Here is a 16,479-nt window from a genome sequence, read left to right as displayed (position 1 = left end):
TGCAGAGGGTGCGAGGAAGGAAGGGAGCCAGGTGCTGTGAGACCAGCAGGGCCACGTCTTGGGAGGTGGTCGGACAAGCCACTCTGTGGGAGAGTCCCAAAGGGTAAGGAAAGGGAAAAGAATTTTCCAGACAGAATAGCTTCTGGCTTAACCTTGTGGAGAACATGAGAGGAGCTGTGTGGCTGGGTGCAGCAGGACTGGGTGGCATGAGGTGAGGTGAGGTGAGGTGGGGCCAGTGGGGCTCAACCGGAGAGAGTGCCCACCGGGTGGGAGCTGTCCTGGGCTGGCTGTGTTTGGCCGGTGGCTGCGTTGGTGCGCAGACACGTCCTCACTGGCCTTGAAAGTGCCATCATTTGTGACAAAGAAGAGAATATTTATTCTAGTAGTCCTGGCTCATAAATTGAAATAATAGTAGTTGTAGAAATATAGACTAGTCTGTTTTGGTAACCATATTCTTACTACCAAAAATCACATTTTAAAAACAACTATTTCAATACCAAAAACAGAAAACAAAAGAAAGACTAAGAAGGGAGTTTAGAAGTGAGAGCATTTCAGACTCATATAAACAAAGTAATTTTTCCTGGAGGAATTTCAAAGGATAAAGTTCTTTTTAATAATAAATATGAAAACAGGGTACAACACTGACCAAATGTCATCTTTCCATTTCGGTTTTGCTCTAGTGAATGATCACATTCAAGATCCCCATTTTCATCTCATATTTTCATTAAAGCATTCATAAATACTTCAAAATAAGCCTGATGATGTATTAACTTGCTTATTACCTAATTATTAATCTTATAATTATTAAATTTACTTAATTGTTCTTTATTTAAAGGATTAAAGAAACCTTCTACCCTGATATTCCAAATCCAGAAAATTGTAAAGCATTACAGTTTCAAAAGAGTGTCTGTGAGGTAATATTTATTTTCTTATATTTATCTTTGAAGTACTGGCTTCTCTTTTTCGTCTTTTGTGAAAAGTTTGTAATATGCAAATGTCATCCTAAGTAAAAAGTATTGAGAAAATAGCATGCTTTAACATCTGCTAAGTTTCTAAAATTATTAATGTTAAATAGTTTATTCCAAGTTTTTCTCTCGACTATTATAGTGAGGAAAATATTGATAGGGAGGAAACAAGTGGCTGTGCTGTAGTGTATACCACAGGGGTGTAGAGGCACATGTTTACAGGCAAATGTGAGGGAAAAATAAAATTATGCCTCTTTTTGTAAGAGGAGCATTGCAATAGCACCTAGTGCTATTCTTAATCACTGTTTTTAAATTTATTTTTAGGGAAGCGGTGCTCTTAAAACATTGGAAATGAATCCTTGTACCCCAAATAATGTTGAGGTTCTGGAAACTCGATCAACATTTCCCAAAATAGAAGATACAGAAATAATTTCCCCAGTAGCTGAATGTCCTGAAGATAGCTCTGATGCAGAACCTGAAAACCACGTGGTTGTGTCCTATTGCCCACCCATCATTGAGGAAGAAATACCGAACCCAGGCGGGGATGAAGCCGGAGGGACTTCGCAAGTCATTTACATCGATGTTCAGTCCATGTATCAGCCACAGGCGAGACCAGAGGAAGAACAGGAAAAGGACCCTGTAGGAGGGGCAGGCTATAAGCCACAGATGCACCTCCCCATTAATTCTACTGTAGAAGACATAGCTGCAGAGGGCGACTTAGATAAAACGGCAGGTTACAGACCTCAGGCAAATGTAAATACTTGGCATTTAGTATCTCCAGACTCTCCTAGATCCACAGACAGCAACAGTGAAATTGTCTCCTTTGGAAGTCCGTGCTCCATTAACTCCCGACAGTTTCTGATTCCTCCTAAAGATGAAGACTCTCCACAATCTAGTGGAGGAGGGTGGTCCTTTACAAACTTTTTTCAGAACAAGCCAAATGATTAACAGTGTCACCGTGTCACTTCAGCCTGCCATCTCAATAAGCTCTTATTGCCAGTGCTGCTGCATCAGCACTGGGCATTCTTGGAGGGATCCTGTGAAGTATTGTTAGTGGGGTGAACTTCACTACGTGCAAGTTACACTACAAGTGTTAATGTGCTTTTAATATAGTCTAAAAGCCAAAGCATATGACTCAGAATCCTCAGTCCACACAACTCAAGATTTGGAGCTCTTTGTGATCGAGCCAAAGAATTCTCACATGCTCTACCTTCAAGAAGCATTTCAAGGCTAATACTGAGTCGTACGTACATGCAAAACAAATCCTGCCACAACTATCTTCAGTTCTGTTGTCAATGGTTTTCTCATATGTATACTTTATAGAATTTCAAGTGGATTTGCAGGCTAGGGAGAAAAATGTCAGAGTAACAGATGATGTTTATTTGCCTGACATTTACTCCATTCTAGGTGAAAACCAAGCACAGATTTTAAAACTTTTAAGATTATTCTCTTCTATCAACAGCATTTACAAAAATTAATATAATTCTTAATATAGCAACAGCTATTTAGTGTTTTGTTTGATGAACTATGCTGATTTCTGTGCCTACTGTACAATGGTTATCTCAGGGGTGCAAACTTGGAAAACAAGTGTGACACTGACCCTCTTAAATCAGAATCATGTTTTCTTGCTTTGCTATGTTTTTCAAACCTTGTCATTATTTTTTAGCTTTTATGCTAGCTTCCATTATTGCAGTTGGTTGTCCTAATATTTAAAATTTCAATTTCTAAAACTATAGATCCAAGTTAAAAAAAAAGATTTTGTGACACAAAATGTCATAACCATCAGCTTTATATGAGCAAATTCAATATTATTCATAAGCATATAATTCCACTTATTTACTATGTGAGATGACTACTAAGCAATATCTCGTGGCATTAGCTATCCATATAGTTGTGATTGGCCTTAGTTCCTCCTTAGAAGACCCTGCCATTGGGCCTGGTCACCCAAGCAGTGATGGTCTTTGACACCTCCTCGCCAGTGTTCCTCCCACTCCTGAGTCTTACCTCTAACTTCCTCTTGAATGATCATCATTCCAGACCGTCTGATCCAGTCCTCACATTTTAAAATATAAAACTAAAGATAGAATGCTTCTTACAGGAACAGTTACCCAAGGGCTACTTCATAGTAAACGTCAGAAATCAGTGTGAGTCCGTGGGCGTAGCTATGTGGCAGGTGCAGCAGTTGCTTGGTGAACTGTGCGGAGTTGTGTCTTCAGCACAGCATCCTCTGCCCACCCTCATTTCTTATAAGTTAAATCTAGAGTGATTGTGGTTCTTGGGAAAGCAGAATGAAAAATTAAAAGATATCTTGTATTTTTCTTGCCCTCGGGTTGTCTGTGTATTTTGTCTTTTGATAGTTAAGGCAAAAGTACCTAAAAACTTAAAATATCTGCATAAGTTAAGATATGCTTGTTTTTTAATCATCTGAGGTTCTATAATGTATTTGAAAATAATGGATCAGTTATTTGTTTTCAAGTTCATATTGTATCTTTTTAAAAACCATGCTGTGGAAAAAAGCCACAGAATGACAAGTGACAAAATCTATTTAGATACTCTGTGTGTGAATCCTGATTTTTACCTGCTAGGATTCAACTAAATTTCTAAGCTTCATGATGTTATGAATATGTGGAATGACATACAATTAATTATGTACATAGATAGTGTATTAAAATATATAATAGTTCATAGAAATTTTCATTAATAGAAAATGTGTCAAACCGGAGCCATCCCTAAACAGTTTTCTCTTGTCTTCTTTTTGTCCTCTTTGGCTCCTACCCTGAGCTTCCAGCCCAGGCACTCAGACCTGGTGCTGCGTTCTCTTTCTGCCAAAGCTTGTCATTATTGTAGTCTACTCACCCTTAAATCATGCCTGTTCCCCTGTTCTTATATTCATCTCTTTAGGACAAGGATAGGCACTGGCCACGGTAAAAGTTTATTGAAGTAAATGATGTTAGCCTGAAATAATAGGAAAAGGACAGAAGAGATTGATCTCTGTCATCAATGTACTTATATGTGCATTTTAACTGTGACCTTCTGGACCCAGTGCCCTTCCCACCCTATCCAATGACTCATTTGTTTGGCTAATGGTGAACATCACTGGGGCTCTTAAGTCCTTTCATTCTGTTCAAGACTTCACTGGTTTTCCTTCATGAAAAAGGTTCAGAGTGCTACTCACCCTTCCCCTGCCTCTGGAGTTCCATGCACAAGGATCGCTAGGTTAACAAGAAGCAGAGTAAGGCTCTGTGTCAGTCTGGACAGGCTCCCCACAACTTGCTGTATGCTTAAAAGAATGCTGTGTTTCAGGTCTTTCTTTCCTTGTCTTTCCCCGTTGAGTTGAAGATAGCCAGACCCCTGTGCACATCCGAGGTTACTGCCTCTCAGCCCCACCCCACCTGTGCATCTAAGGGCATCCTCAGCACAGGGAGCAGGGAGGGAGAGAACACCCTTTGTCACGTGTCCCATTGTTTGAGACCCTGGCACGCATGCACTGTTTGTCAGTGCAGAGACCGTGCCTCTGTGTCAAGCGGTCTCATAATGGTGGTTGTGCTCCGTCCAGTCAGATTAGCTACTTCTCCCTTGAGGGGACAATTAAGGACTAGTTAGAAGGGGAGGCTGGATGAGTTCCCTGTACCCCTTACTGACTCAAAAAACAATTGGGAAACCCCTCTTTACTCAGCAAAAGCCCAACCATCAGTTAGAAAAACCTAAATGTTAAACTAGAATTAAAATATAATTATGTCATCTGAATAGTACTTCATGCACGACACATTTTTTTACCTCTCATATAAGTTAATTCACTAACAAGCCAATTTTAAATCAAGCTGCCCTTGTGATGAATGGAGATCATTATATGGGTTATTATGACTGCATTTCTTTTGTTGAGTGACCATTTTAAATAAATAATATTTAATATAGAAGTATTCTTAAAGACTTAGGCTTTTGACATTAGATGAACCTTGTGAATTCTGTATTGTATGGATTAGCACACATACGCAATGTAAGCCTCCAATTTGTTGAACCTTTACAGGCCTGGATTTCAGATTGTGGCCCTGAGTGTCTGGATAGTTGAGTTGTGCGCTTATGTGCTTATGTGATAGAGGTGCTTTGTTCCTGCAGCTTAGAAACAGAAGCAGCCATTCATTGAAAAGTTTAAAAGAGGAAGTATCAACCTCATTTTCCAAACCAGCATTACTTTCACGGCTCATGGATCTGAAGGATTGCATTTAGAATGTCTAGTACTGTCGTACTTTCAGAAACTGGTAAAAAGTCACATTCTTAAAACTTCATGCATACTGTATTCTAGTTGGAAATTAGTCCTGTAATTTCTAAATTGTCTTCATACCGTCCATATTTAAAGAACATTACAAGTCCTTTTTGTATTTGGGTAATTAAATGTAGTTCAGTGAAGGAGACTAGGGAATGTTTTCTTCCAAAGGGAATTTGAAATCAATTTTATGCAAGTTTGAAATTTAAGTACTCCTTAACATGTCAATATTCAAAAAATGTTATCCTAAAGTTTTCTACTGATAAGGCACATAATCTGATAAAATGCTTTGTTTGTTTGCTCTAAGGTAATTTTTGCTGTTTTCTATTTTAAACTATGTTAAAGTTTGTATGCCTTTTTTCCCCTTATATTGAAACTATAGTTGGGCCTCTCAAAGTAAAATGTGGGATCATGAGGTAAATAAGACTTAGGCATATAGTGACACTGCACTGACTAATTTCTTATTATCTGAGTCTCATGCCAGAGTATTGTAGATGCAGTGGAATTTTCCTGAAGGGTGGTATATATCAAGGTCTAGCTTGTGTAGCTCTGAAACTCTTGGCTCCTAGATTCAAATCTACTATAGATAGACATGGCTCCACAATTTGAGTTAAAACTTAAGAAAGAGTCCTGCTCACATATCATTAGATATCTTATTTCTCCATAATTTTAAATGTTCATAGTTTCTTTTTATTTGATGGGTACAAAACTTAGGACATGTTTGTGCCAACCAGTGTGTATTCTGGCAAACAATGCATTGATGTGTGAAGGTAATAGATTAATACGAGAATTCATTCTCTTGGTAAACTAGTTCTTCAAAGCATAAAATTTATTTTGAACTTTCACTTCCTGCTGAAACAAAGTTTCATTGTTTTCATGCCCCTCTTTTATATCTAGAAGAAAATTTTTCACAGAAGAAAATGATTTGTAGCCAAACATACAGGACATTGATCTTTTAGACATCCTTAGAGTATCATTGGAAATTACTTGGTTTGAATTTGGTTTATTTTTATCTTCATAGGTTATGTGTCAGGACTATTAATAATACTTTAACCTCTTATTTTGCTAGGGTGGTTAGATTTTTATTCCTTTTTAATTAGTGCTTTTGTTTGAATTATTACAGGGTTATATTCATGCTAATCATAATACAGATGAACTATTTTTAATGCTGGTATAGAGAATAAAGATCAACATTTAATTAATCAGTATGTCAGGCTTTGTTGTATAAGATAAAGTTTCAGGAGGTGTGAATATATCCAAAACCTTATAATTATGATATTGGGTTATGACAGGAATCTATTATTTTTAACCATGAGTAGTGCTTATTTCTCCCTATATTAGGAATGTTAATAGTTTGGATTATAAACATCCAAGTCACAAACAGAATTTACAAGATAAAGATGAATGCAAGATATGCAAGATAAATTCTTAACTGTGCAACATTTTTGTGAAAGTTAAAAGTAGTATTTTAAGGGGGAAACCCTCTGAATGTTTTTTATTTGTAAGTGCCTATCTGAAGACCCATAAAAACAATAAATTTAAAAGCTCTTATAGAAGTAAAACTAAAACTGATTGAACATTAACCAAAAACAAATCATTAAAATATACATTATTTTTTGGTTGCTAGAACTGAATACTGTAAAAACAAAGAGATGTGAGTGGGGAAAAAAGGTCTAATTGATAAAGAGATGGATTTTTATTACATTTATATGTCTTCTAAGATTGTCTTTACAGTAGCCAATCAGAACTTTAAAAAAAAAGCTAACAATATAGACCTTGTGCTGCACTTAAGCCTAAAATATTATGCATACCTGATTGAAATGTTCACTTAAATTATTGAATTTCTTTATACATTTAAAGTGTACTTCCCTTTAGAATTTTAAATGGGTAACTTTCAACTTCTGAACTTACTATTTTCCTAAGCATTCCAGTGGTGTATTATAAAAGATCAAAATATTTCTAGGTGGTAATACAATTTTTATTAAGATCAAAATATTTCTAGGTGGTAATACAATTTTCATTAAAACGTGGAAAAGTTGTTAACTGTTAGGTTTAACATTAGTATTACTATTTTTGCAATTGATTATAGAAAAGAACACTGGTTTTCATAAAAATTATTTCATTCTTCCCCCAGTGTGATTCCAAATAACTTTCCCCCATTATTTCTAACATATGATAAGCTAGTGGTTCCTTCTATTTAATTTTTTCCTTTTAATATTAATATTTAGGAAAAATGTGAATGGTGTTGTGAATAGTGAAAGACAGTATGCAAAAAAGAAACTTCATTGTTGTGGAGGTGTAGGTGTTATGGGTACCCTGGGATTTGTTTTAGCCTAATATTTTCTCCAAAAGGAGCATGACTTTTTGTTAAATACATTTCAATTCAGAATTGCTTAAAAAAGATTGGCCTGGCTAGAAATAGACATTCTAGATTTGAGATAGCACTACCTTAAAGGTAAAATTAAATCATTTTTAAATACTCAACTTTCCTGGTAAGAATGTTTTTATCTTCTCTTTCATTTACAGGCCATAAATCAAGATCCTTATAACACTAGAAAATTACCATTTTTTACTTTCGAAATTGCATTATAGCGAATTACTGTTTACAAAAATACACATACTGTGAACAGATATAAGTTTTTGTCTTTTATACAGTTGTTTGTAGAATGAGTGTTTTTTTAAAGGAGGTGTTATATGTTAAATATTTTAAGTTTTTATAAATATTAGTAACTGTTTACTGATTTTTGTTTGGTCAAGTGCTTGTAAATGTAGCTGAAAGAAGATAGGAAGAAACTGCATATCCAAAACTTCCCATTTTCCTTTCTTGAAATGTTACCACTACAGACATTTCTTTTTTTAAATGTGAATGATCACTTGTGATGTGCTGTACCTAAAATCATGTTTAATCATATAAGAAACATTTAAATATACAAATAAAAGAAGTAAAGTATAGATTGAAGTACATTTGTGTGATTCAGTTTGATTTATAGAATTATTAGTTTAATATGAAATAAAACAACTCCACTGACAGAGATGAAAACTGAAGTATTTCCTGCCTTGTGAAAATTTGGATATTATGTTGCTATTAGTGTGGGTAACTTGGACACTTTATGTCATTGTATAATTTCTGAATTTAGTTTCCATATCTTTTGGAAGACGTGGTTATAGTAAGAATATACAATATAATTAATCTATTACTAAGAGACCATAAATATAAAACTAGTATGCTTGGCTGTTAACTCTAAAGGTGTTACTTATGTCTGTTTTTAAAACATGCATGTATTTAACAATTTTATCATAGTATGGGAAAAAAATAAATATATTTTCTTACATCTTACACCAACAGATTTGGGCATTTTTTTTTCCTCCTGCTATAAGCACTTAGGAAAAGTAGCTTCTGCTTGGTTGATAGTATTTTTTATTCTATCCCATAAGAATTATAATGAATATGAAGCAATTACTCAGCATTGTAGCTTTATTTTTAATATTTGAATATATTGCAATGCCATTGGTATAACCATCATCTGTTCCATTAAATCAGTATTCTATTTAATAGAGAAGTTAGCATGAAAGTAAATGGTGAGAATCCATCATTAGTAAGTAATAAATACTGGTTCTTAATATGTGGTTTTTAATTTATTTCCTCTGAAGATAGCATAAACATTTCTGGAGATTCTGGAAATATATCAGAATTTTATTTCAGTTTATTGAATTTGGCTTTACAGTCACTGATTTGGCAAAATCCCAGTAATTTTAAAATATAAAGTGATCTTAAATAGAAGCTCATGAAGGGAGAAGTGAAGTCCTTAGTCATGTGTAGCCTACTTACCCAGATTAACAACTGTGAAATATGAATGGGCCTGGATTTAACCTAAAGAAACTGTAGACCGATTTTAAATTATTAATAATTGTGAAACACATGTTAGTATTTAAAGTGCTGGAAAAGTCCATACGTATGGTCTGTCCTTTGGAAAGTTCTCAATGCATAACTTGTTTCCCAGATGGTGAATTCTTAGCCAAAAGGTATACAGCACCACCAACCCCAGGAACTTTGAAAGGGTCAAAAAGAAAAGAATGATGTATTAGGGGAAAGAAAAATAGAGATATATGAATAATTTTTTTAATGAATAGCATTTAATATCACACTAAAACCTTAGCTTAAAGACTCAAGTTTCTCTGTTCATTTGGTCCATTACCCTTCCCCTGGAGTGCCCAACAATAAAATTGGATTGGAAATACTCAGTTCGCAATACCCGGGGAAGCTGAAGTAACAAGAGGTCTCTTGAACTGATTTGGGATTAAACTGGATATGATTTTATCCCTGGGTTATTAGTCTCAGGTTAAAGAGCAAGAAAAGGTTTTGAGGATGATCTTGATAAAACCTGTTAAGTAGAAATAATGTTAAAATGAATGCACCTGTGGTGTGTTAGCCTCTCAATTATCTGTCTCTAAACTTTTGAAAGGTGTGAAAGAATTTCAGGTTTCAGCTCAAACATAAATCTTTTTTCCCGTCCTGCCCCCAGCCATCCTGTCTCTGCTGTGGAGCTGGGCCTCTGTTCTAGATTGAGCCCCAGAAGGCAGGGCCAGGCCCTTCCCATCCCTACCAGAGCCTGCACATACCTCTCCCTCACATTTCCCTCCGCGTCCACGCGTGCCAGACTGGAGAAGCCTGAGGAAGCAGAGTGTTGAGAACAGATGGACCTTCCTAGTCCCAAATTGCCCAATTACCAGTGCAGGCAATGCACCACCTTCAGAAATGAACCTGGAGTCTAATTTCCTCGATGACCATTGTTGCTCCTTTCCTTCCCTGTGTTGGCTGATGCTAAGTTTCACACCTCCTGGTATGACCCGGCACCGTCGCCTTGCATGGGGCCACCCAGAGCTGGACGAGGTCCTGGTCTCACCACTTACCACCAGGACGACCTTGGAGAAGTTGCTCAGCCTGTCAGCCTAAGTCCTGTCTCTGAAGCGTGGCTCTGAGTGCCCACCTTTACAGGACTGCTGGGAGGGTTGCAGGCAGGGTGCACGGTGCTGCTGACAGAGCAGATGTTGGATTGTCACATGTGCCCCTGGTTCTCAAGAAACCTGAGGAACACCTTAGACCTTGAAGGTGCAAATGCTAGGCATTGCTGGCTCAGAGGACCTTTTCAGGTATCCCCAGGACCTCAGTCCTGTGCCTTCCCAGGCCCGCACTTGTCCACACCACTGAGCACAGTTCCAACGCTTACTTGGTCACTGTGACATCCACAGGGCTTAGTGCATTATCTGCCACATCTCAGGTGCTTGAAAAATATTCTTTAAATGTGCCTTAGAAAAATAAGGGGTTTAATGTGTATCCCTGGATATTAATTATTTTACAGAGGGTGATCCCCCTGTAAAACAGTCTCTACGGAAAAACAAGAGTCTCTATTAAACTTCCATGCCTTGGTCAAGGACGGGAGGCTCCCTGTGGTGGCTTAAGGCAGCTGCTTCCCGCATCTGAGCCATCAGGCCTTGCTCATAGCAGATGCTCAGGGATATGCTGAATGTAGTTTACCCTGTTCGTCCTAGAAGGAACTCACCCTCATCCTCTTATCCAGGGTTCCTCAACTTTTTAAACAGGAGGCCAGTTCACTGTCCCTCAGACCGTTGGAGGGCTGGACTATAGTTTAAAAATAACTATGAACAAATTACTACACACACTGCACATAATCTTACTTTGAAGTCAAAAAACGAACGGGCAAAAACACCCCCATGTGGCCCGTGGGCCATAGTTTGAGGACACCTTCGGTCTTATCTCTTTGACTGGAGCAGATGGGGAAATGTGGGCTTTATCTGACCTGACAAGTCAGAGCCCTTCTCTTGCCTTCACCCCATTTCGTGACCACTTTGAACCTTATTTTCATTCTCTCTGGCTCAGGTTCTCTGTGTCCTTCCAATGGCTCAGTGATCCATTCTTATCCCCCCCTTTCTTTCCCTCATTGCCTATCTGCTTTTCTGGAGACACTCCCGGCCCTGATACCTCAGGGTAAGTGTCACGTGGACAGGTAGGGCCACACTACTGCAGCCTCCTACTCCACACAGGAGTGACACAGTCCCCTGGTGTATGTGCTGAACTTGCTTCCCTCGGGCCAGATCTCCCCAGGGAGCTGGGCCCATGGAGCCAGCCCCTCCAGGCTGACAGCCTCACAGTCAGGGGAGACAGCCATTCCTCGCCAGCCCTCAGTGAGCACTCACACTGGCCTGGCTCAGGTCCTGTGCCCACTGCTGGCCCAATAGTGGGCCGGGCTAAGGTGCCATTCAAAGGCCATTTTCACAAGACTTGGAGGAAGAGCAGTCCTCCAACAGTGGGTGATATTCTGAGTGGACAAAATAACAGATCGCACTAAAGAAAAACTGGAAAGAAAATAAAAGGAACAAGAAAATCACACCATCCTCTTATGTAGCATCAGCTGTTTTTAGCCTTTTACTTTTATTCTTTCAGACCTTTTTCCTATATGAATGTGTATGTACACATACATTCATATATGTCTGCATATTTATAAAAGAGTCATGTTGTATATTCTATTTTGTACCTGGATTTTTAAAAGATATTTTTAAAATGTTTTCATGTCAATAGAGTATCTGTGGCACTTGTTAGGGACCGACCTTCCACAGCCCCACCGGACAGAAAAGCAAAGACATCGAGGATGCAATCACACAAGAGGAGGTTTATTTTCTGGCTAGCCAGGGTCCAAGCCCCAGAGCACCAACGCAGTGGCCACTCTCGCAGGCAAGGACCCCGACCGGAACAACGGCATGCCTTTATCCCCATGGTGCACAAGCTGCGCACAAGCTGACTACGCATGGATCATGTGTTGACCTTTAAAATGATTGGTTGCCCACTATTGCCTTTTGAAATAATTGGCGGTTGGTTGCCCTCTATTGCCTGATGGGCCAGTCGCCCGTGCTTCAATGACCTCATCCCATAATTCCCCATACAGCGGTGTAGCAAGCAAGCAATGACCAGAAGCAAAGGTTTGCGGTTAGCTCATTGCCCCTCCCAAGTAAATTCCCGACAATCGGAAGAATTCTTCTGCCCTTCCTCTGTCCTACAAATTCCTCTGCCCTACAGCACTGTTCTTTCACAGATACGTAAAATACCAATGTACAGATGAGTTATTTAATTCTGTATTCTGGTCATTTTTATATGCGTATTTTTTATTAAATAATGTAAGTCTGAAAGTCAGGGAAAGTGTTTGGCATTGGTTTGGTCGGAACTAAGGAACAACATTTGAATTCCATGCTAGGAGCGATTGGCATGTTATTCAGGAGAATTTCCAAACCTACTTTTGGTGTCATAAATGTGGTCATTTACAAGCAATTGCTGAAGCTTTCGACCCCCTGCAGAGTTCTACTGAGTACCTGCCATTTCCTCTAAGTCAAGGGCTGCTCAAGGCCCATGCTGAGTGCCCACTGCCTGACACAGTTGCCCCAGCTCCTGGCACCCACACTGTCAACTGTCCAGCCTGGGCCCTTAGTCAATGCAAAGGGATTGGACCCGAGGAAAAAAGGAAAGCAGGATCTTCAGGAACTATAAATAGGAACTTAAAAGCAGTTTTCTGTTCTATGGGAATAGAACTCCCCTCCCTCAGCCTGTGAGTCTGTGTTTGTCTCATCGTTGGGGAAGCAGCACACATTCTTCAGTTGGGGTAGCTCACGACAGAGGGAGCATTTGAAGAAAATGAATCTGATTTCTGGCTAAGTGTTAGCTGGAGGTAGGACAGACTGAAAGCTGGAGTTGGCTCCCTGTGGTGGCTTGAGGCAGCTCTTGCCCCACATCTGGGCCATCAGGCCTTGCTCATAGCAGATGCTCAGGTACGTGCTCAATGCAGTTTACCTTGTTCTTCCTGGAAGGGAACTTGCCCTCATCCTCTTATCTCTTTGACAGGAGCTCACCGGGATATATGGCCTTTAACTGACCTGACAAGTCAGAGCCCTTCTATTGCTTTTGCCCCATCTCGTGACCACTTTGAACCTTATTTTCATTCCCTCTGGGTCAGATTCTCTATGTCCTTCCAACGACCCAGTGCTCCGTTCTTGTCCTCTCCTCTCTTCCCCCATTGCCTATCTGCTTCTCTGGAGATACTCCCAGCCCTGATACCTCAGGGTAGGCTTCACGTGGACAGGTAGGGCCACACTGCTGCAGCCTCCTACTCCACACAGGAGTGACACAGTCCTCTGGTGTATGTGCTGAACTTGCTTCCCTCAGGCCACACCTCCCCAGGGAGCTGGGCCCATGGAGCCAGCCCCTCCAGACTGACAGCCTCACCATCAGAGGAGACAGCCCTTTCTCGCTGGCTCTTGCACTGGCCTGGCTCAGGTCCTGTGCCCACTGCTGGCCCGATCAGCTGGCCAGGCAGAGCTTCTATTCAAAGGCCATTTTCATAAGACTTAGAGGAAGACCAGTCCACCAAATGTGGGTGATATTCAGAGTGGACAAAATAACAGATCTCAATGAAGAACAACTGGAAAGAAAATAAAAGGAAGAAGAAAATGACACAATCTTCTCATGCAGCATTAGCTATTTTTAGCATTTTACTTTTTATTCTTTCAGACATTTTTCCCATGTGACTGTGTATGTACACATATATTTATATATGTCTGCATATTTATAAAAGAGTCATATTGTATATTCCATTTTGTACCTTGATTTTTTTAAACATGTTTTAAAAATGTTTTTATGTCAATAGAATATATCTATGGCACTGTTCTTTCACAAATACATAAACTTCCAATGTATAGATGAGTTATTTAATTCCGTATTCTGGACATTTTTGTATATTCATGTTTTTTATTAAATAATAGATAGCTCTGAAACTCAGGCAAGTGTCTAGCATTGGTTTGGTCAGAACTAAGGAACAACATCTGAATTCCATGCTTGGAGCCATTGGCACGTCACACAGGAGAACTCCCCAACCAACTTTCCGGTGTTATAAATGTGGTCTTTTACAAGCAACTGCTGAAGCTTCCGACCCCTTGCAGAGTTCTACTGAGCACCTGCCATTTCCTCTAAGACAATGGTTGCTCAAGGCCCATGCTGAGTGGCTGCCAGAAAGGACTGCTGCCTGACTCCGTTGCCCCAGCCCCTGGCACCCACACTGTCAATAGTGCAGCCTAGGCCCTTAGTCATTGCAAAGGGTCCTGGACCCAAGGAAAGCAGGATCTTCAGGAACTATAAATAGGAACTTAAAAGTAGCTTTCTGTCTCTGGGAATAGAACTCCCCTCCCTCATCCTATGAGTCTGCGTTTGAGTCATTTTTCAGGGAAGCAGCACACATTCTTCAGTTGGGATAGCTTATGACAGAGGGTGCATTAGAAGAAAATGGTTTCTGGGTAAGTATTAGCTGGAGGTAGGACAGACTGGAAGCTGCAGTTAATAAGGGTTATGTAGGCAGGATTCTAAGAAGGCTTGAAGACTCTTGCTCTGAAGGGTGAATAGGCTGAGCTGTCACTCTCATAACGAGGTTGCTACTCAGTTGACTTGGAGTTAGAGAGGGAGATGATCCCAGCTTGGTGTGACCTCATCAAGGAAGCCCTTACAGAGGGACAGGGCCTCCCTCAAGAGAGAGTCTGTTCTGCTTTAAGCTAGCTGCTGGTAGGCCTCAGGTGAGACCACAGCCCTGGCCACACCCTGACTTGAGAGACTGAGTCTTCTCTATGCTTTATGTCCCAAGAACCCCACATCTCCCAACAGCCTCCCGGGCGCTGCAGGCTTCCAGGCTGGAGACAGTCTTGTGACAGCAAATAAGCCCCCCATCCTGGGCAAACCATTTTACGCCCTCAGGCCCATACAGGGCTCTAGCAGATGATCGCCCAGGCTTCTTTCATTTCCTGGCTGTGTGAACGTGGCCCAGATGACCGCTGGGCACATTTCCTGCCTTCTGCTCCATCGGACAGTGCCCCGTTTCATAGTCACCCTCTCACAGTGGCCCTTTGAACCCCACGTTCAGTGAGAACATGGGATGTCTGCACCCAGCGCCCGAGGTCACCAGGGAGCAGGCCTCGTGACCCCACACCCCTCTCCTCCCTCGGCTTCTCTGGCTGATAATCCATTTTCTCTGTCTCTGCTTTCCTCCGGCCAATTTCCTAACAGGGCTTTCCTCAGCTAATCCCCTGGCCTGATGCCTCTTACTTTTGTTATTAAATGAGTATAAATGGCAAATTCCTTGAGCCTCCCTGGCCCTCCTTCTCAGAGGCGCTCTAATCCAAGTCCTCTCTTCGCCAAGTCGGAGCTGCAGCCCTTGGTACCAGGCTGTCCGGGGAGGCACAGCCCCAGGCTGGGACGTTCCTGTGCCTTTGCACACCATTTGGATCTTGAGCAAACCCGAGAGGCAAGATGGATGAACAGAAGAGCAGAGGCCTCCTCCGAAATGCTGAGACATAATGTTCCTCTCACGGCTTTCCAGGAAAGGGCAAGTGCTCCTGGGAGCCACACACTTTCTAGGACAAAGATGCCTTAGCAAGAGCAAGCAGGAAGAAGAGGAGCGGCAGGGGAAGGTTTTCCCGGCTGCCTGCCCTGCTCTTTCAGCTTGTGGCTTGGCCGGGGCTAGGCAGGGGCCCAGGGGAGCACACTGCGCCGCAGAAATAGTTTGCAACAACTCCCCTGAGTTATGGAGGCTATTTGTGGAGACGAAAGCAAAGGAGAGAAGGGAGAAGAATTCAGCTCACACCTAATTGCCTGTAGAGGAGCCCGAATCCCACTCTGCCAGGGTAGCTGTGGTTTTCGCTTTCGGATTTGCTCAACCCAGAGTCCTTGCGATGGAAGGGCTCTGGAAGAAGGCAGCCTCAGAGCTGAGATGACACCCTGGCAAGTGAACACTTAGGGCCTGCCCTCTGCCCAAATGCCCCTCCCCCACGTGACTACGCTGTCAAGGACAGCTAACCCGGGGAAGCTGGTGTCCTCGGACGGCCTGCGCCCAACAGGTCAGGGCAAGGGGCAGGAAAGCTCCAAGGGCAGCATCGTGGTTGTGTCCTCACGGTGGGACCACGAGCAAATGACCCAGCCTTTCTGGCCAGCTCTGTCTTCCCAAGTGAAACGGGCCATGCCACCTGCTCTGGCCATCAGGGGGGGACTGTTAGGAGGATCAAGACATGACCGTTCTTTGAACGTGAGGCTGAGATGCGGTTACTCACAGACCCGCTCTCAGAGACAGTTCATGCTGCTGAACTGGATTAGTCACTTACTGGCCTGAATGTAGCCATCTGTAAGCTGGGACTTCCTATCGACGG

At 41.2% G+C, this 16,479-nt stretch overlaps 1 protein-coding gene across 4 annotated transcripts in view; it reads left to right on the top strand.

The window, feature by feature from the left end:
- Positions 1 to 8,564, top strand: part of LIFR (LIF receptor subunit alpha) — a 109,924-nt gene extending 101,360 nt beyond the window's left edge. For all 4 annotated transcript variants that reach the window (XM_012736478.3, XM_076007977.1, XM_076007976.1 and 1 more), the window contains exons 19-20: positions 836 to 914; positions 1,290 to 8,564. In XM_012736478.3, the coding sequence (XP_012591932.1) occupies positions 836 to 914; positions 1,290 to 1,913 (703 nt within the window). In that variant the 3' untranslated portion in view covers positions 1,914 to 8,564. The remainder of the gene's footprint in view (positions 1 to 835; positions 915 to 1,289) is intronic.
- The last annotated feature ends 7,915 nt before the right edge of the window (positions 8,565 to 16,479 follow it).

Source organism: Microcebus murinus, chromosome 11, assembly GCF_040939455.1.
Source record: "Microcebus murinus isolate Inina chromosome 11, M.murinus_Inina_mat1.0, whole genome shotgun sequence".
Lineage (NCBI taxonomy): Eukaryota > Metazoa > Chordata > Mammalia > Primates > Cheirogaleidae > Microcebus > Microcebus murinus.
This window is presented reverse-complemented; position numbering and strand designations above follow the sequence as displayed.